Source organism: Vipera berus (assembly GCF_964194415.1).
Source record: "Vipera berus genome assembly, chromosome: 4".
In the NCBI taxonomy this organism is placed as follows: domain Eukaryota; kingdom Metazoa; phylum Chordata; class Lepidosauria; order Squamata; family Viperidae; genus Vipera; species Vipera berus.
Window position 1 is genome coordinate 25,224,820 of NC_138206.1, and position 22,416 is coordinate 25,247,235.

Genomic DNA, 22,416 nt, shown 5'->3' on the forward strand with positions numbered 1-22,416 from the left:
TTCAAGGCTCCTCAACTACTAATAAACCTGTATTTTTCCACAGAGATTAGAGTCAAAATGAAAAACTGAGAATGTTTTAGAACCATAGATATCTACAAGAATTGGTCCATTATTATAGTTAATTCAACCTTTCTATATTTGAATTTGCGTATACTCAAGGCTATGGTCTTCCCAGTTGCAATGTATGGCAGTGAAAGCTGGACCATAAAAAAGGCTGAGCGCCAAAGAATTGAGGCCTTTGAACTATGGTGCTGGAGAAGACTCCTGTGAGTCCCTTGGACTGCAAGGCGATCAAACCGGTCAGTCCTAGAGGAGATCAACCCAGACTGCTCTTTAGAAGGCCAGATCTTGAAGCTAAAACTCAAATACTTTGGCCACCTAATGAGAAGGAAAGACTTACTGGAGAAGAGCCTAATGCTGGGAAAGATTGAGGGCAATAGAAGAATGGGACAACAGAGAATGAGGTGGCTGGATGGAGTCACAGAAGCAGTAGGCGTGAGCTTAAATGGACTCCAGAAGATGGTAGAGGACAGGAAGGCCTGGAGGAACGTTGTCCATAGGGTCACGATGGGTTGGACATGACTTCACAGCTAACAACAACAACATATTTGAATTAGCCCCACATCACTAGAACAAGATGAGTAGCATGTTCAGCTTTTACAAATCATACTGTTTTCTAACAGATGCATTGAATGAAAACCAGTGAAATATTAAATTTCCATTTATTGCAAATGAAAAGAAAAAATATATAGTTATCACTAAATATTTGATTTTGAGAGAATCGAATAATGAAATTGGAATTTGGGTTGTTAAAAATTATTCTTTAGAAGTACTTGATAATAACATTAAGGGGAAGATGTCTGTGTGAGAGAAAATATTTAGTAAATCTTGCTTGAATGAACCTCAATTCCTGATGAACAAATTGACAAATCCATGTAGTTTTCTTTCCAACAGTACAAAACTATTTTCTCCATTGCTTTCGTTTAAGTTTTTTTTTAGTTTTCAATCAGATCTGTTGGTCTAGATCTCCTGATAGTATAGAATTTCCTGCTTGAGCAGGGGGTTGGACTAGAAGACCTCCAAGGACCCTTCCAACTCTGTTATTCAGTTATTCTGTTCTGTTATCCTTCCAATCACTAAGCAATCTGACCTTTTTGAGATTAGTCAGAGCAGACTAGCTGAGACAGAAATTCCTAAATTTTCTACTTAATGACTGATTCTTTATATAACAGTTGTATTGTCTTATAAAATATTTATTCATGATGCCATGTCCCATAAACTTTTTTTTATTTTAATTCCATTTATATCCCACCTTTCTCCGAAGACTCAGGGCAGCTTACAAGCTTAGCAGTAGCCTTCATTCTATGTATATGCCTGCTTATTAGGGCTTTCACACACACCCCAAGCGGCATTATTACAAAGTCAGCTTAATTGCCCCCAACAATCTGGGTCTTCATTTTACCTACCTCGGAAGGATGGAAGGCTGAGTCAACCTTGAGCCTGGTGGGATGCGAACCTGCACTAATTGCAGGCAGCTGGTGTTACTTAAGGAGGCATTAGCCCACTGCTCCACCAAGGCTCTGCCGCAGGTGCATCACTGCAAGCATTGCAAAGGGAAAGTTAATTCCATGAGCACCTTTATTTCAACAAAGAAATAGAGTAATGCATGCAGGGATGAAAACTGAAATAATAACCCTTAGTTTTATATACCACTTTATACTGCTTTACAGCACTTTCTAAGCAATTTACAGAGTCAGCATATTGCCCCCAACAATCTGGATCCTCATTTTACCAACCTCAGAAGGATGGAAGGCTGAGTCAACATTGAGTCAGTCAGGATCAAATTCTTGGCAATGAGCAGAATTAGCCAGCAATACTATGTTCTATCTAACCATTGTGCCACCACGTCTCTTGTTGTATTCTGTTGCAGGAAATGTTCTGTTTTGCACCATTTCTGTTCATGTGCTTGTAGAGTGCTTAACATTTGTTCAGAAGACGTAAATAGGCATAATTTGTGAGCATAGTTTGCAGATTACATTTAAGGCTCTCTACCATAACCACAGTCTTGAATATGTACTTAGTTCAAATGTCCACAAAACCTCACCACAGAATATACCTTTTCTAATTAAACTAAAGGGACGCAGTGGCTCAGTGGGTTAGGACGCTGAGCTCGTTGATCAGAAGGTCGGCAGTTTGGTGGGTCGAATCCCGAGTGCCGCGTAACAGAGTGAGCGCCTGTTACTCATCCCAGCTTCTGCCAACCTAGCAGTTCGAAAGCACATAAAAATGCAAGTAGAAAAATAGGGACCACTACGGTGGGAAGGTAACAGTGTTCCATGTGCTGGCTCTTCGGCTTTGAAACGGAGATTAGCACCGGCCCCTAGAGTTGGAAACGACTAGCATGCATGTGCGGGGGAATCTTTACCTTTAATTAAACTAAGCCAAGATGCGGGGCAATTTAGGTGCTGCCTAAGCCACAGGTTGCTTAGCTACTGCTCCCTTCTTAGTGCAAGGATATATTTTCCTGGAACCGGAGAGCTACAGTGCAAGCTGAGGAAAAGACACAGCTTCTTTATTATCTATTGACAGATGCAGTGAGTATACATGCCTATGCAGTACTTTTCCTGCTTCAGATAATGCTGCATACCTCTAAAGAAGACTCTAAAACCAGCTTCACTGTTAGAACTTTTCCATACCAGAATATCACTTTCAGAAAGGTTGCCTACCTTGCGGTTAATTAGTTTATGTACTCAATGCCTGGTGTCTGTAGATCAAAATTTCAGATAGGTACAAATGGAAGAAAGCAATCTTTCATATAACTAGATCCCATGTAAGTAACATGTTGAAGGTAAAATCAGCATTTGGATTTGGGTTTGGAAACGCATTGGAAAGTGGTACAGCCAGCAAAAGACAGTCCATCCCAGTTTAATAATCTTGCTACTCTAATATCAACTAATTGCAGTTTCCATTTTTTGAGGATGCAGTGCCCTGTAATACTTCTATTAGACTATATAATCATGTCTCAAATGCCAGAAGTATATCAGAAAAGGAATAATTGCTTTGTGTCTCCCCTTTCATATCAGCTAGATCTTTAATACTTTTATTGACAATTGGTGGTGAGGATATGTTTGTGTGTATGCATCAGAATTCAAGTAAGACCCAATTTGGTGTTTTTAAGATATTTTCAGGATTGTCTTTCTTGCACTGTTTTTTTTCCCATAAGGGTAAAAAAATCAAGTTTTGCATTAAGAACAAGTCCACTTTCAAAACACATTAAAGCGGTAGTTAAATTGATAATATGTCTATCAGTGTGTTAGGGTCATTTGAGCTCCTCTCATGTTTTATTCATTATATCAATTGAAGTTGAGGTCTGGCATCCATAAAACATCCTATACATTAAGTTGAGAATTTTGCATGAATTGTCACCCAATTTATTTCTTACATATACAGAAAATACAGAAAGCAGATAACTGGTTAAGAATTGCATAAAGATATTTTTGTTTCTCTTAATTTTTTGAGAATTTTGTTATTGGACTGGTCCCATATGAATGCCTGGCCTTTATGATTTCTAGGGGGAAAAGGTGTCTGGTGATTTCTATATATTATTTATTTATTTATTTGTATTAGTATTAGTATTAGCAGAGTTCTGTGATTTAAAAGAGGTTGCCAAAAATGTTCCTGTGTCTTGCTTTAGCCTGATATTTCCAAATTAGAATACTTAATCTAAATTTTGGGTATTTCTTTCTTTCATATTATTTTTTTTATTAAACATGTTACAGAAAATACACAAACAATAACAATTTTAAAAGACAAAGAAAATACTGAAGCAATGCATAAATAAGTAAACAAAGAATCCAAAATATCTAGGAAGTTATAATTTTCCAGTTTATCATTAATCGATTATGAACAAATGAATATCATACATAGGAAACTAAAAATCAAAATTCTAAGCAAGGATATATATCAAGAACCATGCTCAACACAGTATGAATCACCAAGGCAAAACTGAAACTGTGAATTCTAAACATTGAAAACCCAAACTTGGTTGAGGCACAAATAAGTTGGAATAAAATTCTGTTTCCGTTTTATTTGTAAAGTACAGAGTTATTTTGGACATTGAAATGTATTACCACAATTTGGTTAATCATTTTTCCAAAGAGACAGTCAGATGACCTTTTCAATAAGAAGTACACATTAACCTTGCAGCAGTAAACAAACGTAATTCAGTTTACTTAGTGAGAAGATAAGGCTTAATAAAATGCAATAAAACATTGCAGGTTGAAATGGAAATTTGACTTAATTTTTTTTCATTCTAGTATGAATCATTTTCCAAAATTTACAATTTTGCTACTAAATATGAGAAACATGAAATATGAAATGAAAATTTAATATGAAATTTATTACTGAGTTCAAGAAACATGGCACTATCTTTTGGGACTCTTCTCTATTACCTCACAAATTGTAATTATTATGACTTTAAAAAATATTTATGATAAAGAGAAATAAATGTGACCTTTAAAGCCTTTTCAATTTTATTTTGTTTTAAATATATTGTGTGAATTAACTAGATTACCTCTTGTTTTTAAATTCATTGTATATTCTTCTGAGGAAAGTTCAGGATATGAAAATGAGGCTTTAACAGGACATTATTTATTAAAATAGAAATATGTTTATTTGATATTCTTTGGTTCTTATATAACAGCTGCTTCAGATGAAAATACAGTGAATCATTGAAAATGAATAAACCCCTTTTGTACTAAATTTAGTGGCTGTAGATTTTGGCTCTGCATTTAGCCTACCAATATGAAAGATAGTGAATAAATTGCAATAGACATATTTGGGTGGATTAAAGAATGTTCTTCCCTTTTTGCAAATAAATAGCCAGATAGAAACTTGAGAAATCTCCATGCGGCAATTTCTTAGAAGAGATTAATGTTCATATAAAATTAGTTTTGTTAAAATGGGAAGACAGAGAATCAATGACTATATTTAAGGAGAACAGCATATAAAAGAAATGCAGTAAAGTATTGGATCCCGAAGTAATTAAACCCAATACACCTATGAATACACTTTTATTTTATGTTTTCTTCATTTTGTGTTTTCTTTTTATGACTGTTCCTGCCAGGTATCTTTGTGCCTACACCAGATTACTTGCATAACCCATCTTTGATTCTCTACCATCTCCTCTTCTTGTCCTTGTGCAACCAGCATGATCATCTATCAGCCTTCCTGGCACAGAACCAGCCAGTTCTCTGTTGTTACCCAGTGAGACCTCTGCTGTGTTCCTGGCAGTCGGCATAATTTCCCTTCCCGTTCATCAAATAAATCCAGAAAGCATGTGCAGGCAGGCAGATTGCTCTTCTGTAGCTGACCTTTCTCTGAGTGGAACAGAGAGAGAAATTTTCATGTTCCCAGGAAGCCGTTTCCACCATAATGACTAATTGGCACAGGGCTGCCTATTCAAGTAACTGGGGTCATGACCCACATCCTTTTTGTAATTCTTTGTGAACAACCTGCCGCTTGGCTAGTAATAGTTTATTTAGAGAAAATAGTGCTGGATAATGCCTTGGATTTTTTTGCTTCTTAAAGTTTTGAAAGAGAATCTTTTTTCTTGTTTTCTTTTTTTTAAAAAAGATTACACTTCTATTCCCCCCCCTTTTTTTTCAGGAAGATGAAAAACCCTGCAAATATATTGCACCATAGCTTGTAATTCATTTCTAGAAATTTTATATTTGCATTTCATTATTTTACAATTCCACTCTGGAACTGTTTTTTAGTTTGAAGTCTTAAAAAAAATCCACAAGCACTTTGTGTTAAGAGATGACAACAGTGATTTCTCCTCTTAATCTCCCCATTTACGAGTGTTTTGCATTTTAGGCCTCTTCAAAACCTGGAAGCTATCTTTAGTTCTGCTTCAGTAGAGCAATTGTTCCTAGTTGTGCCTGTTCTGATTAGTTCTAAATAGTGCAAAGAGACATTAGGTTATGAGAGTGCATCTATTCCTTTATGCTGACTTGTGAATCTGCTTGGCCTTTGTTAGTTAACACTATACCTTCTTAATCTGTTTCCATCTGTGAATCTTTGGTCTTCATTTCCTCAGCATGGAACAATCATACTTTTCCATCTGCCATGTCTTGAGGCAGAACTGACCTTGGTTCAGCTTTTTGTGAGCCCTGCAAAAGACCATAAAATGGCTTCACTGTGCAAAAGTTGATTCATGCTACATAACTTTAGAACAATTCAATATGTGATGGCTACTGAGGTTCTGTGTTTTCTTCCCTCTTTTTGTTTATCAACATTTAACACTGAATTTGCTAATGACTATTAACTCTTCCTTGAATAGGTTTTCTTATTGTCTAGTGCTGAGAGGCATAGGGGCAGAACAAGAAATCAGTGACATAATTTCAACAAAACCAGAATTTTTCCCTGCTTCCATTCCATTTACCCCTGGAACTTTATTTTCCTTTGATTCTGGTAGACAGAGAGCAGGAAAGTGCTCTGGAAGGGCCCTAGGGATGCTGTGGAAGCAATAGGATGTGATGCCTCTGAAGAAATCTACTGGGAGACTAGTGGGCCTCCATGTGTTGGTGGTTGGCAATTGTAAGAAAAGCCTGCTAGACTAGATGGGCCAGAGTACAATTCACCAAGACATTGCTTATGTTTTTAAGATGCAGACTGGATATTATAAATAATCCTCAGCTTGCAATTTCTCCACCCTGGCAGAGTGCTCTTAGTGATAATCATAATTTGTTTCCCTTTAATTTGTCAGTCCCTTTGCTTGGAATAAAGTCTTCAAAACAGAAAAGTAGGTCTTTTCAAGGTGACCCATTACTAGCCCATACTAACCATATCTTTGACAATTCGGCACAGTGTATTTTCACAGCTCCACTGTGAAATTCAGACTGGTAAAACTGCTAGAGTGTGAACAAGAACTAAATAATTAACAATAGGGTAAGGTGATAGGAATGAAATTACTGAGTAAAGACAACATATATCTGGAGTAGGCTTGGAAAGCTAAAACAGGAAACATGCCCCAGATAACAAGAACTCCAAAAGAACAAGGGATTTGTTAGTGCTTGGACATAAAAAAGGAGGCTGTCTAAGATAAGAAAAACAGGTGAAATCTGAGAAAGTTGGTTTAAGAATTGAAAATACTTTTGTCTGTCTCCTAATGCATACAAGGTTATTTTCTATAATCTTACAAAGAATGACTATTGTTACTTAGGACAGTAATGTTAAAAAGGATAATTGCAATTAGTCTGACAGTCTTATAGAATTTCTTCTAGATTTTACAGATATATATTGTACTGATGCCAAACGTTTGCATGATGAACATTCAAATCCAACACTGGAAAAATCAAGAAAAACAATGTAAAGCAATAAATAGTTTCACCCTTCCCTAGATTTTCATTCTGTTATAAAATATGCAGAGTAAAATATGCCTAATTAAAAAAATTATATATGGGGTATAAATTATTCTTTCTTTCCTCCGTAACTTCTGCAAGATAAAACACTGACTTCTCCACCCCTGCCCTTCAATTACTCTGGCAATAGCTTATGACTATAATAGTCCTTTGAGGGTTGGTAATTGGGACTGGAATTTCCATCACTGAGCAATGCAGTTGTAAAGTGCAGTGTCATGTGCCACATCACTTAGTGATGTCAATCTAGGCAACCCCCCTTGCCATTGTTAACCAAATTCTACCAGTTGTCAGCTGAGGACCCATCCCAATCCAAGACATTTTAGGCTTGCTCCCTGCCAACTCCAAGCCTTGGTAAGATAAGGAACAGCCTTCAGTTCCCCCCACTGGCTTGTCTTGAGAAGAAGTCTTGAGAGGAAACCGCCATGCACAATCTTGGAAACAAAGCCTCATGAAAGGCAGGCCAGGAATGTTTGGTCGGCAACAGGAGCAAGAAAACAGCAAAGGGCAGCTAGGGCAGCTGGGCCCAAAATGGGTAGAAATAGGTGATGGGAGATAGGCAGAGATAGGCGTGAAGTGACCCTGTGGCTGGTTGTAAGTGCAGGGGAAATTTTGATCATGTGACCACAGTGCACTGCACTGCACTGATGTATTTCCCTGTGTTCTCCATCATGCAAACAGTCACTGAACAAATGGTTGTAAGTTGAGGACTGTTAATTGTAATTTCTCAAATATTAGGTCTGTACGTAATTCTGAATCCAAATCCTAGTTTAATAACATGCCCAATGTGAACTATTTTGCTATCCGTGTAAATAAAGTAACAAATTGGGATGCAGTACTTAAAGTAGTTTTGTAAACCTGGGTCAATAACTAAATGCTAGCAAAGAAGACAGGTTTTTGGCTATTGTCCCAAGATAGCTTATAAATCTTACCTTAGTGGCAAATTTATTATATGTTTTGATATTTGATGTTGTGTACAGAATCCTGATAAACATTTTCAGTTGTATTGACTTCATGAACATCTGACATAAAATGACTACATAAGAGAATCCCAATTTTACAATAAATAATATGTCATATATTTTATTATAGGAAAAACCATTGAGCAAATCTTTGCAACATGGAGAAGATCCACAGTTTGATCAAGTAAGTTATATTTGAGACAAGTAAGTTATATCTCCTTTTACTGTCTACACTGCAGTTCCATAGTTACTATATGACTAAAGCAGAAAATTACAACTTGATTAATCTTCCCTAACTGCTTTGACGCTGTTGATATCTTTAATTTATTTTAGTTTTTGTTATTAAGAAAGTGTATACTGTACTATCATTCATTGTAGGGTAGAAAATATCAGTGCAAGACTGAACCTATAATATATTATTGTACTTTCTCCCCCAATTGCAGAGCCAATTCATCAAGACATTAAAAATTGGCAACTTTTGCTGAAAATACATAACCGTAAATATTTACTTTAAGCCTTTCTCAAGGCTGAATAACATTTTCTTTCAGCCCATATAAATCTCTTTGGAGCTCTGAAAAACTTCAAAATGTTCTTACTATATATTGCTTAATAATACAGCCCATTTCTTTCTGACACCTGATACCAATTCTAAAGCATGGTGATGGAAAAGTTATGGTTTGGAGCTACTTTGTTACATCAGAAACTGGGCACCTAACTTTCATAGAAGCCACTATGAATTATTCATTGTGCCAGAAAGTGCTTGAGGATAACATGAGACCATCTGTCAGAAAATTGAAGCTCTACCCAAAGTAGATCTTATAACATAACAGTAACACTAAACATTCCAGCTCATCTACGAAGGGATCTCTGAAAAAAATGAACTTGAGGGTTTTGGAATGGCCAAGTCAAAACTCAGATTTAAACCCATCAAGATGGTTTGGGATGCACTTGAATGCTCCTTAAACATCAACAGCTGAGAAAGTTCTCCATGGAGGAGTGAGAAAAAATTCTTCTCAGTTGATGTCAGAGAGTAATAAACAGCCACAGGTAGTCCTTGACCTAGGACCATTTGTTTAGGACTATTCAAAGTAACGATGGTGCATTGTGCATTGTAGCATCCCTACATTCATGTGATCTCCATGTGGGACCTTCCCAGTCAGCTTCTGACAGGGAAAGTCAATGGGGAAGCCACTGTCAGGAAAGGTCACAAGTCATGGTCATGTGATGTCTCTCTTAACGACCAAGGTGATTTGGTTAGCAACTGTGGCAACAAAGGTAATAAATCAGGTGAGGCCACATTATGCCTCACTTAATGACTGCAGCACATAATGATGAATTTATTGATACAATTGTGGTTGTAAGTCGAGGACTACGTGTATAAGTCACTCCTGTTTGACGTTGTTTCTACCAAAGGTGGAATACCAGATATTAGTCAGTAACTTATACTTATTCTTTCCACAGAAGGAAATGGCATATCTCCTAATTTTTTGTTGAGTAAATGTCTGCAAAGATAAATGTTTATAGGTTGTTTTGGTTTATAGGTTTATAGGTTGTTATATTTTATATACTGTTTGAATGTAAATAAAATACTAATATGTCCACATATATTTAAAAAGAAAGGAAAACTTTACAAGTGCTATGCTTACTTTTTTATGAAGGTATTTGTTTTAACGTTTTTATCATGATTGTGTATGCAGTGGAAAAAATTACAACATAGTTTATAAATGCTATAAAAAAGCTACCTGAGCTATTCTTTGATTTGGCCTCTGTGACTGAGATTTTTCAGTGGTGCTAAGTTTAAAATTGATTTCATAAATGTTCTGGACTTTTATTTATTTTTGGTTTCTTCCTCCTCCTCTCTCTCTCTGTCTCTATAAAGATGCACACTTTTATTCCAGATGTTGGTTAAAAGCAACTTTATATTCAAATCTTATTCAACTTGTTTAAGGAAGTTAATTCATTATTAGTTTTATAACAACCTTAGCAACAGTTCAGTGACTATCAAAGTTTTCCTGTCTCATTAAAATGTAAGACAGTTGTTACTGGGAAAGTTGTACCAGTAAAGAAATAATTGTGCTGTGCAGTGGATATTTCTTTGGGGGGCAAGCATGCCACAGTGACAGAAGCAGGAGCATCAGGCCATGGTGGTGCGAGCCCTACAGGTTTGTGCATGAAGTCTGTGGTCACATACTGTGGACAAAGTTTGCAATGTGGCCTACAAAAGGAGCAAGATCTTGCAGTTGCCTAAGGCCTGTGCTTGCCATTTCTAGCTTGGTTCTTAGGCATGTGCAAACCATTTGGAGGAGTGCTTCGCAAAGTGTTGAGTTACTACATCCTGTTGCAAGCTCAACAGATAGATAAAGGATGCATCATATTGTCTGAGTACTTTTGAAAAGTAGAGCAATTAGAAACAATGTGGTGCCCTTTGTTTTGAGAAATGGTTCAGAGGCGTACTTCTATCACTGTGTGAAGAAGGTCTCCAAATAATAATAACAACAATGACAACGACGACGATGACGATGATGATGTTGGAAGGGTCCTTGGAGGTCATCTGGTCCAAATTTCTCCTTAATTCTAGGTTGTTTCCATGCATTGCTTCTTGTCTTGCCTTCAGGTGCTTTGGAGAATAGCTTCTTTGTGGCAAATCCTGAGATATTGGAACACTGCTATCATGTCACCCCTCAAACTTCTCTTCATTAAACTAGACATACCCAATTCCAGCAACTGTTCCTTATATGTTTTAGCCTCCAGTCCCCTAATCATCTTTGTTGCTGTTCTCTGTACTCTTTCTCAACATCTTTTTTACATTGTGATGTCCAAAACTGGATGCTGTATTCTAAGTGTGGCCGTAGCAAGGCATTGTAAAGTGGTATTAACACTTCACATGGATCTTGATTCTATCCCTCTATTAATGCAGCCTAGCACTGTGTTGCCTTTTCTGGCAGCTGCAGCACACTGCTGGCTCATATTTAAGTGATTGTCCACTTGGACTCCGAGATCCCTCTCACAGTTACTACAATTGAGCAAGGTACCCCCTATACTATACCTGTACAAATGAATTGCCTATCCCTACTAATAATAAAATTAATAAAGATATATAGTAGTTTATATTCTGATTTGACAGATCAATAACTTTTTTATTATTACTTATGTCAGAGCAAAAATACTTTAGGTGACTTATTTTTCAAATTCTTTAAAAAAATTATGAAAAGTATATTTGTATAGACTGTTTTCAATGCCCGGCTAGCAGGGCGTTTGCTTGTGTAGGGTGGGTATCTCAAGCTGCATGCTCTGTAGTTCATTCAGGTTGGAAGAACATGATCATCTTGTATAACAAGGATCCATTTGTACATCTGCACACTCGCTTTCAGTAGTAACACAGAGCTAGAATTCTTCTCATACTGGCTGTGATTCCAATAAATGGAGGGGTTGAGTAACCAGCATGCTGACATAGACGTTCCTCCCTTCCTGTATTCTAAGAGTCGGTCTCTGTAAATTCCACCCTTCCTTCCTGCCTTATAAGACCAATGACCAAAAAAAAATTAAAAAGCTAAGGAGACACTGTGGTAATATTCTAAATTACACACAGCCTATATGTATTTAGTTTACACTGGGCAGCACTGTTCAATAAATTAGGCATTAATAGGTGAAGCTGCATACCTGTAAATTATACATACTATTCTTAATAAACCAAGCTGAGACCCATGCAGCTGCTTCTTCAAATCAATAATATATTTATAACAATTATCTTATTAATAGACCATTGGGACGAAATACCCAGTGATGAAAATAGGAGAATATTGATGAAAAACCATGTGGCAAAAGTTAATTTGTTTATATGTCAGACTTCATAACTGCCCACTTCCCTTGTAGAAGGGCTCTATGGGTTATCACCATAATCATCAGGTGAAAATCTATATCCACTCAGAATTTTACTGAAAGTACAGCCAACAGGCAGCTGACATTGTAAATCTGCCAAATGAGAAAAGCAGGAACAAATGAGAGAGAGATGAGGCATTCAGAGAAAGAAATGGTCATTCTTCACTTATCAAGAAAAATCTCAGTACTTGCAAAATTCCATTACCAAGGATCAGCAAATGCACAGGAAATGGGAAGAAATTTGTAATGTGAGGTTGGGATAAGGTTTAAGAAAAAGAAAGGGGACTACAATTACTATTTCAGTTTCATTAAAGCTTTAGGTTGAAGTTGAAACTCAAATACTTTGGCCACCTAATGAGAAGGAAGGACTCACTGGAGAAGAGCCTAATGCTGGGAAAGATTGAGGGCAATAGAAGAATGGGACGACAGAGAATGAGGTGGCTGGATGGAGTCACTGAAGCAGTAGGCGTGAGCTTAAATGGACTCCAGAAGATGGTAGAGGACAGGAAGGCCTGGAGGAACGTTGTCCATGGGCTCGCGATGGGTCGGACACAACTTCGCAGCTAACAACAACAAAAGCTTTAGATATAGCTTAAGGTTGAAGGACATACCATTTTATTTTCTGTCTTCCAAAGGGCATTGATTTGGGCAATCTTCATTTTTATTTTAGCTTCTTCATTCGACACTGATTGTTTGTGCAGCTGAAAAAAAACTACTGAGTTTTTTGCAAATTTGCAAATTTAGATGCAATAAAAACCCAAGATGGAATCCCAATATTTTGTTTCCTTCATTGATTTACCTTCATTTGAAGAAAAACTTAAATACATTTTCCTAATATGGGAGAATTAGCTATTGGGGATATTTTGATTAGGAAAAATTGCATGAGGAAACATCCAGCACTGCACTTATTTGAAGGGGAAAGGGGATAGAAGAAAACAAATTCCAGCAGATTCATTTCAATAAGACATTGGTTAAGGTGTGGAACTAGGAATCAGGAAATCCATATTCAAATTTTATGTCAGCTTATTAGCTAACTTTCCTTCCCTTAGATATCCTTGATATAGATTCAGGAAGATTCCATACTTGGAGAGACAATGCCCCTGGGACTCTGGAAACATAAGCTTCTCCGTGCTTCTTTCTACTACAGAAACCATTCATACTAGGCTCACTCACTATAATTTCATAAATACCCAGAGTACACAGGATAATTTTATACTTCCCTGTTGCTTGCAGATACCAGTCCTGCAACAACATACAATGTTGCCAGATACTTAAAATCTGTCAGAAGATAACCTGTGCCATAAACCAGTTTTAATGAGCACTTTGTTTGTCATTCTAGAGTGTTCTGTACTGTGATAGATTTGCCATGTTCCTCTATGCTGACCTACTCTTCCTATTCTTCCTCTTAGATTCTTTTTAGATTTTTAAAAATACTTTTAGTTTTACATTTAACATTGATATCTAATTTTTGATTTTTTTATTCTGATGCTTTTTTAAAAAAAGTTATACCCTACCCTCCTTATGCTAACCTCCTCTTTATTTTTGACCATAAAAACTTTTGGTTTTATTACTGGTTAACTAAGCTTTCTTGCTTTCTCTCAACTATACCTACTTTACAATTTATTTCACCATGGAAATGAAATATATCTACTTTGAGCTCCTGGAAGAAAGGAGAATATGTACTAAATAAATAATATAAATGAATATACAGTAGTCTAAATTAAATTAAGGCAACATGTTTATTATGTATTTATTTATTCTAATAGTCTGTGTTTATTGGACATACTGTATGACCAAATATTTTTTAATGGCTGGCTTTAGACCACTAGTTGCTGTAAGTGAAATTTACAAGTCGGAATATTTAATTATATGGTCTGATTTGACCTTTTATAGTTTTGGTTTGAACTTTCCAGATTTGTTAATATAATTCAATTGTTAAAAGTTTGTACATTCTTCAAGAGACTATAGCTCTGTTTAAAAAAGTATTTCAGTATCAGATATGTAAAGCAAATCTTTACAATTGAATTTTATCACTTCATGTATATCATTTTGTTCATTTATTTCATAAAGTCATCCAACATGGGATGTGCTAGTATGAACAATTAAACCATCTCCAGTTCAGTTAGTTAAAAAAGGGAATACAGAGTCAATTGTGTGAATACTTCATTAAATAATCAGGGCTGATTTGGGGCAGTCATGCCTTATATAAATCTTAAACTTTAGCTCTCACCATACAGATTTTAAAGGCATGCCATGTCTCAATCAAAACAAAATATTACTAAACCAGCCAGTTTGGTCTAGTGCAGGGGTCAGCAACCTGAAACAGTGAAAGAGCCACTCGGAACCGGTTCCCTCACAAAAGGAAAAACTGGGAGCCGCAAAAAATATGTGTGCATGTGCGTACATGCGCGCATGCGAAGAACAGGGTTTGACTGAAGAGTGGAGCCAAGGCGAGATATGCACCTACCCTGCATATTTGAATTGATTGGTTGAATTTTTTTATTCCCACTTTTTTTTTTGGACTGCACATGGCAGAGGACTGGGAGCCGCAGGAGATGGCTGAAAGAGCCGCATGCGGCTCCGGAGCCGCGGGTTGCAGACCTGTGGTCTAGTGGTTAGGTCTAGTGGCACCAGGCTAGAAAGCTGGAAATCCTGAGTTTAATTTCTGCTTTAGCTATGAAAGCCTGTTGGGTAACAGTCACTCTCTCTCATCCAAACCCATCTCAAAGAGAATTGATTAATGATTGCAGTATATTTTTAGTAGACTGTACCTAAATATGTTTTTTTTATTTTTATGCATTTTCCCATAGGTAATTAGTTCAATGAGCTCTCTTTCAGAGTATTGTCTACCTTCTATCCTGCGCACTTTGTTTGATTGGTATAAAAGACAAAATGGCATTGAAGATGAATCTCATGAATACAGACCAAGAACAAGCACAAAATCCAAAAGGTATGCACCTGGAAAACTTTTTTGATTGCTACTTATGTTTTATGGGTTTTTTGTAAAAACTAAAAACAAAACCCCTGCTTCTATATAGAATTTAGCTTTAAAGGATTTGCTTCAGACAATATTTGTGGGTGTGTTAAAAGATTTGCTTCAGGCAATAGTTTGAGGGCTTTCATTCTCCAATCCTGTCAAAGCATAATGAAGAATTGGAATTCTTTGCAATTCTGTGGAATTCTCTTTACTCCTGTTGAATTTAAATTCCTGTTGAATTCTCTTCACTCCTGTTGAGAATAGACAGAGAATAGACAGAGCCAATCAATGCTTCCTTAGAAGGGTGCAAAAAAGAGTGCAGAAGTTGGAAATCAGCGGCCTGCACTCTGTGGCTCTTCCTAGTTAAAGAAGTAAGCTGTAGAAGGAAATGTAAATCCAACTACAGGCTAAACCATTATGCTATGTTTGGCACCATTAGAACTGCTTGTTTCAGAGATATTATCTGAATCCTGGGCTATGGTAGCCTGTTAGTGAAATGCGTCCTTACATAAATGCAATTGTCACTGCTCTTTATCTACTGGTAAATATTGATGTCTGTTTTATGTCAATTGCCTTACTGGTTGTATTTTTATATGAGATACATAGAAATAGTGAGGGTTTAGAAATAGTTAAATGAGGAAATAAACAGAAACTAAATCTCTTAAATTAGGGAATGATATAGGAAATGAAAGGAGTAAATATTGTATTGAAACACCTTAAAAGCTTGTCAGATGAATTTTTGACCTCCTTACCCTAAAATAGACTAATTAAAAACTGTTTAATTTTATATTTCATTGTTCACGACAAGATAACTTTAATTATGTTTTCTCATTTTTAAAGTGATGAGCAGCAACGAGACTATTTAATGGAGAGAAGAGATCTTGCTATTGATTTTATTTTTTCTTTAGTATTAATAGAAGTATTGAAACAGGTAAGTCATTTTTGAAATTTTTAATATTTAATTTTAATGACATATGTTTGTCACTCTTCTAGGGAAAGGTATGTAAGCCTTTCAAATAAAGAAAGAATGTATATAAACGGCTATGGGTTTCCACATAAACTGGAATTTTGAAGGTTTATTACTTTGTAAATAGCATCTTAAGATTCTGGGATTCACACTTTAGTTACAAATCGTGTGTGTGTGTGCGTGTGTATCGACTAGAATGTGAAATAATGTTCTCTGATGTACTCAGCAGAGAATGAAAGCAGGTTACGGTTTAGGCGGGTGTCTTTTCATTCTGTTCCTCCACTTTTCTTCATCTCTTATCTGCTAGATTAGGCTTCATTTTCTAAAGGAGGTTGAGTCATAGAAAGACATTTCTGTTTTTCCTGTATAAATAATGGGAAGAAAGAATTATATCTTAATTCTAAATACATTTTCTAGAAGGAAAGCTTCATAATTTTAGCAAAATGTACTTTTAAATGTGGGGGAACAATAGGTAAAACAAATTAATTAAATTACTTCTATTTGGTGGTTTACAGTTTGTTGCTGTGTTTCCTATTTCACATTTATAAGCATTTGGACAATAATCTTGAAAACTCAACATAGTGCATGTGTGTCAGAATTAAGGAGTATTATCTTTTGGAGGAGAAAGCAGAAACATGTAGTGGTTGGCTATACTTGCCATTAGTCATCCTCAAGTATGAATTTTGTTAACTGGTTGTTCATTTGTTTTTCAGATTCAGCTTCATCCTGTAATTGATGGTTTGGTACATGATGTTATTAATTTGGCTTTCAAGCACTTTAAATACAAAGAAGGGTAAGACTTGTTCCTTCCTAAATCCACGGATTTAGACTACACTGACATCAATAGTTACTTAGGTTTAGTAGTTAACCCCTGGCAGTATAGAACATGACCTTGTTATGAGGTAGGAATGTGGGAATCTAAATTTTGGGAGTAAGGACTTCCTTTTAAAAGTCACTTTCTTAATCAGTAACTGTTCTACCTTCCTTTAGGGAAGTTTGATATTAGGGCTTAAGAGCCCCTTCATAAATTTAGTATTTGTGTAAGTCCCAGATAAATAGATAATTCCTGTTTAATTCTATAATGCAGGCATACCATTTCCCCTATTTCCAGTTAATCAGTCTTTATCATAGGGAAGTCTTACTCTTTTGCTAGTATAGTGGTGAATCTTAACAAGATTTGTCTGGCAAATCAAATATTTCATGTCTATTACTGACTCTATATCTTTCTTATACCCTGTGCTGGTACATGACCATAATAAAGATTGATTTTATTCATATGAAATTAGATTTTTATGGAGTAACTACTCTTTATAAACTAAGCCAAAAATTAGATTTTTATGGAGTTACTACTCTTTATAAACTAAGCTAGGTTTCAACACTATGGAGATAATGCTCTTTATATACTAAACCGGGTTCACACATACAGCTAAGCCATAAGCCACTACATTTGGGTACTCAACTACACAAAATCAAAACCCAGTATATGGAAACTGAGGTGTGTGTGTGTGTGTGTGTGTGTGTGTGTGTGTGTGTGTATGTGTGTGTGTCCATTCAGGGATACCTAAAAATATTGGTCATATGAAGCTAAACCTACTGTGTAATGTATTTATGAATGTTTTAAAATTCTGTATTTTCTTAACTTTTAATAGGTACCTAGGTCCCAACACTGGAAATATGCACATTGTTGCAGATCTCTATGCTGAGGTAATAGGGGTACTAGCACAAGCAAAGTAAGTATATTTAAATAATCAAACATTAGATACCTTTCACTCAGAAAGCCAGCTTCTTCAGTGAGAAGTTTTCTGTGTATATATTTGTGTGTGTATATGCATGAGTACAGGCTAATTTTCATCCTTTGTAGGAATAGATCCTTTCCCTTCACAAATGCTTTGTTTTATCAAACTAGGTTTTGATATAGAGAATTATCTGATCTCAGAAAGTAGTTTCTGAGTAGTTAGACAATTCTAAAAGTTACAACCTTCTTCCATTGGTATTATCTTTGGAAGCTCAAGCACAAGAATTAAGTACAGTGTTTCCTCAGAATAATCTTCCAGGAGTGCCAGAATCAGAATTGATGTGAAGTTACCTCCAGGTTTCTTAAATGTCCTTAATAAAGCACATTCTATCTTATGGATTGCAAGGGAGAAGTAGGCTGATCTAACCAGAAAGATGAATTAATTCTTTCGAAGGTTTCCCCTCCCCACCATTCCTACTTTTTCTTTATTTTTTCTTTTTCTTCTTTCCATTTCTTTCCTCTTTTTTCCCCCCCAGGATAATTGAAATGGAAGCTGAAAAGAGAAATACGTTGTGACAACACTGTTTAGTTATTGATTGTCCTTGATTAAATAAGTCTATATGGTTTTTTGGGAATATTAATAATCTAATCTTTAATTTAATAATTAATAATTGCTATAATTAATGATATTTTAATGCTACAGGTAATTTGCCACCCTGTTTCCCCCCTAAATTATTGGTAGTGAGAATTACTATACACAACCTATGTTCTAATGTTACCTCTCTTTCATTACAAAGCTACATTTTGAAAAGGAAAATTTTATATTTAGGTTTCATAGCATGGGAGATTTAGAACTTGTTACATTGCATTGTGTACATTTGATTTAAGATGTAACATTGGAGACTTCATTTTCTATGTGTATGATGGTGACTTTTCCACTTGCCATAACATATTTCATAGGTTTTGTAGGAGCTGTAGAGAAAAAACTCTTGGGTATTACAAAAATTTCACTTTGTGTAATTGGTTTTATTTATTTAAATTTAGATGCTATCTGACTCCAAGGCCATTCTGGGTGGCGCACAATTTAAAACAAGTGTATAAAATATAATTCATAGTAAACGATATAAATATCCATCTTGCTGTCAGATATGTACTTTGAAATAAGCATCACCATAATTTATTTTCGTTTTGCTTGTTTTTAGATTTCCAGCTGTGAAGAAGAAATTTATGGCAGAATTAAAAGAACTGCGGCATAAAGAACAGAATCCTTATATGGTTCAAAGCATTATCAGTCTAATCATGGGGATGAAATTCTTCCGTATTAAAATGTACCCTGTAGAAGATTTTGAAGCTTCTCTTCAGTTCATGCAGGTAGCAGAGTTCCATATCAGGAGGAAGCTGTCCTTTTCTTATATAAAGACACCTCAGTGCTCCATAATGCTTATTTAATAACGAATTTCAGGAACATGTGATTTTTATTTCACAGGGCGGATAGTAATAAAAACTGGAGAATAAGATATGCCTATCACATCATAATGACTGAAAAACTATTTTCATTTGATTACTCATAATGTTAGCTTATATTTTTGTATTTGGCAGATTATTATTCTCTGTTATTTTGTACTTAATTTGGCGTAAGATCCTCGAATACATTGGGAGCTCCTTTGATTAAACTTGCATAAATTTGCACTGCCTTTTAAATAAAACTGTCAAGTAAGATGAAGGCAAAATGTTGCATATTTAAAGAAGTAGTAGCTTTGTCAAAAATATAAATATTCTTGTTTATTTATGAAACTTTCTTTTCTATTTTTGTTTATTCTAGGAATGTGCACATTATTTTCTTGAAGTTAAAGACAAAGATATCAAACATGCATTAGCAGGCTTGTTTGTTGAAATTCTTGTCCCAGTAGCTGCTGTAAGTTCTTGTTTGATTACTAACCCATCACCAAAGTCCCTGGTTAGTACACAAAGGATCCAACAGCTAGTAATAAGTTAAAATACATGCAACTTTACAACTATAGTCTGATCTTAAAATAGAATTAAAGTAACATTTTACCAAAGCTAAATTAATAACAAAAGTTAAAAACAAAGCATTTCAATTGTAAGCTAATTGAAAGATGTGTGTTTTAGTCATCTTAAGGGCCAGTATGGACAGCAGTTCTTGTATTGCACTGAGAATTGCGACTTGGGGCTTCCACAGAGAAAGTTTGACCCCAAATAGCAAATAGGCAGAACAGCTTCCACTGAAAATGGGCTTCTGGTGGTTTATGTTAATAAATGATGGGAATCTTGCAATAAGAAGTATTCTGTCAGTGTCCTGGGCCCAAATTGTTTAGAACTTTAAAGGTAGTAAATTATGTGATTCACTGTATCCAGAAAGAAATAAACAACCTGTGTTAAAACTTCAAAATTAGCGCAGTTTGCTTCTGTTTTGCACCAATGGAAATTTCTGAATAAAACACAAGGCTAGCCAAAGAAAGGATCCAAAACAGAAATAAAGGTTGGGGCTAAAAGTATATCTACAGTTGTGTTAAATTATTATTATTTAAGATATGATGAAGGTAAGAGGTGTCTGCTGATCCTCTTACTGAGGTTTTTGGCTACAGATTTCACTTCAGGGTTCAGATCAAAATTCAGATCAAGAACTCCCAAGCTGCATGCTGTGTTTATTCTTTCTATCCCATCTTGGACAGATAGATCTATCAGAGTTGCTAAAATTATGATGCCCCACAGTGCCTTCCCTTGATTCTATTTAAGTTTGTTTTCCCTTGTTCAGCTGGTGACTCTTTGTAGGCAGCATTCTCTTCTATGAGTATCTAAGCTGTACATATTAGAAAATCTGAAGTAAAACTTAATTTCATCTTTATATCTCTCTCTCCAGGCTGTTAAAAATGAAGTGAATGTTCCCTGTCTGAGGAACTTTGTTGAAAGCCTCTATGATACAACACTCGAACTATCTTCACGAAAGAAGCATTCACTGGTTAGTAATGTTGAGGTTAATATCTTTTATGAAAAGTGTCTTTAGGCAGCATTTTTTTCTTAAAATGCTTTCTGAAATGTTTCCAAAATTATATCTCTGTTTCTCATTAGATTCATTATAATTTGTTGAAAGGTCATTTTTAATGTGTCTCTCTGTCAATATATGCATAAACTGTTTTTATGTACAATATTTCAGTCATATTTAGTCATTGTGGATTTCTGGCTATTAAAAAAAGCACACCATTATTTCACGTCTACATGAGATATGTCTGGTGATTATCATAAGGCTAGGAAGAATGGGTGTGTTACTAAACAGTGAAAAGTAATGAAGTTTTGTTAATAAATAATCGGTATCCTTAATAAATAGGCCAATATGACTTCTTTTAAAACAATAATTTTCTTTCTTGTCTCTATGTAGACTTTGTATGAACTTAACAGTAGCATAGACATTTCATTTTGAAAAGATATAGCAGAGATGAAAATATGATGTACCGGATCTTAGCATTTCCATCTTTCATTCAATTATATTACTTTTGTGGGTTAATTATTCCAAAGCCTTGGGTTTCTACAAACACTTTCAATATCCTGAGTATAGGACCTGGTTAGGGATGGAGAGAAGCTTCTGCATTCATTAATGGCTCAATAAATATAGGGCGGGAATGGTAAATCTTAGCACTGTTCCAATTTTATTTATATTGATAATATTAACCCTTCAATTTGCTAAACAGTTGTTACAATGTATCAATGGTACATTTTGCAAATATGAATATAGTATGAGTTTTGGTCAGTGTCAGAAAATAATTATGATGAATGTGAAGAAAGTAATCACTTTAAGTCTAACTGAGGTCATTTGGAAAAATTTAGACACATGTTTAACTCTTGAAATAAGATGTGGTTCTCTAACTAGATCATGTCCATTGGCTAGATCAATTGAAAGTGAATGGGACTTCAAAGGGACTTCAAATCAAAGGTGTTTTGTAATATTTCAAATTACAGTTTAAGTTGAAGGAAGTAGATTTAGTTTTACAATTTATGTCAGAATCAAAGGAACACAAGATAATAATTATAAGTACCATAGAGCACCAATCTTCCAGTGAGTTCCAGGCAAAGCATAAATGTTTTATACTAAATGATTATTATGAGACACTAACCAAGGCATAACAAAGATAATTGCCCTCTGTTATTGGGTGGTAGTGAAGACATGACATCAACTGACCTCAACTAATTTTATTTTTGTTCTGTAATTTATATTTTAAACAATTTTCTGATTCATGATTGTAATAACATATTTGATTTTATTTTGATAATAATGATGAAAGATTATGATTTAAATAGTTCTTTTAATACTGAGAGTGTTTAAATCTTACTGAATGTAGTGGACATTCTCCAGAGTACATATAAATCATACTTTGCTTTTCTATCTTTTAAGCAAAACAAAAAGGGGAAAGGGGAAAAAAAACCATTAAACAAAGTGCAAGGTAGAACATTTGGAAGAG

General features: G+C 35.3%; 1 protein-coding gene across 1 annotated transcript in view; it reads left to right on the top strand.

Moving 5' to 3' along the window:
• The window catches only part of FRY (FRY microtubule binding protein), a 140,549-nt gene that overhangs the window by 25,163 nt on the left and 92,970 nt on the right, over positions 1–22,416 (top strand). The window contains exons 3-10 of the mRNA XM_081327598.1: positions 8,514–8,567; positions 15,073–15,212; positions 16,080–16,170; positions 16,920–16,999; positions 17,856–17,936; positions 19,144–19,312; positions 19,764–19,856; positions 20,823–20,921. Coding sequence (XP_081183724.1) covers positions 8,514–8,567; positions 15,073–15,212; positions 16,080–16,170; positions 16,920–16,999; positions 17,856–17,936; positions 19,144–19,312; positions 19,764–19,856; positions 20,823–20,921 — 807 coding nt within the window. The remainder of the gene's footprint in view (positions 1–8,513; positions 8,568–15,072; positions 15,213–16,079; positions 16,171–16,919; positions 17,000–17,855; positions 17,937–19,143; positions 19,313–19,763; positions 19,857–20,822; positions 20,922–22,416) is intronic.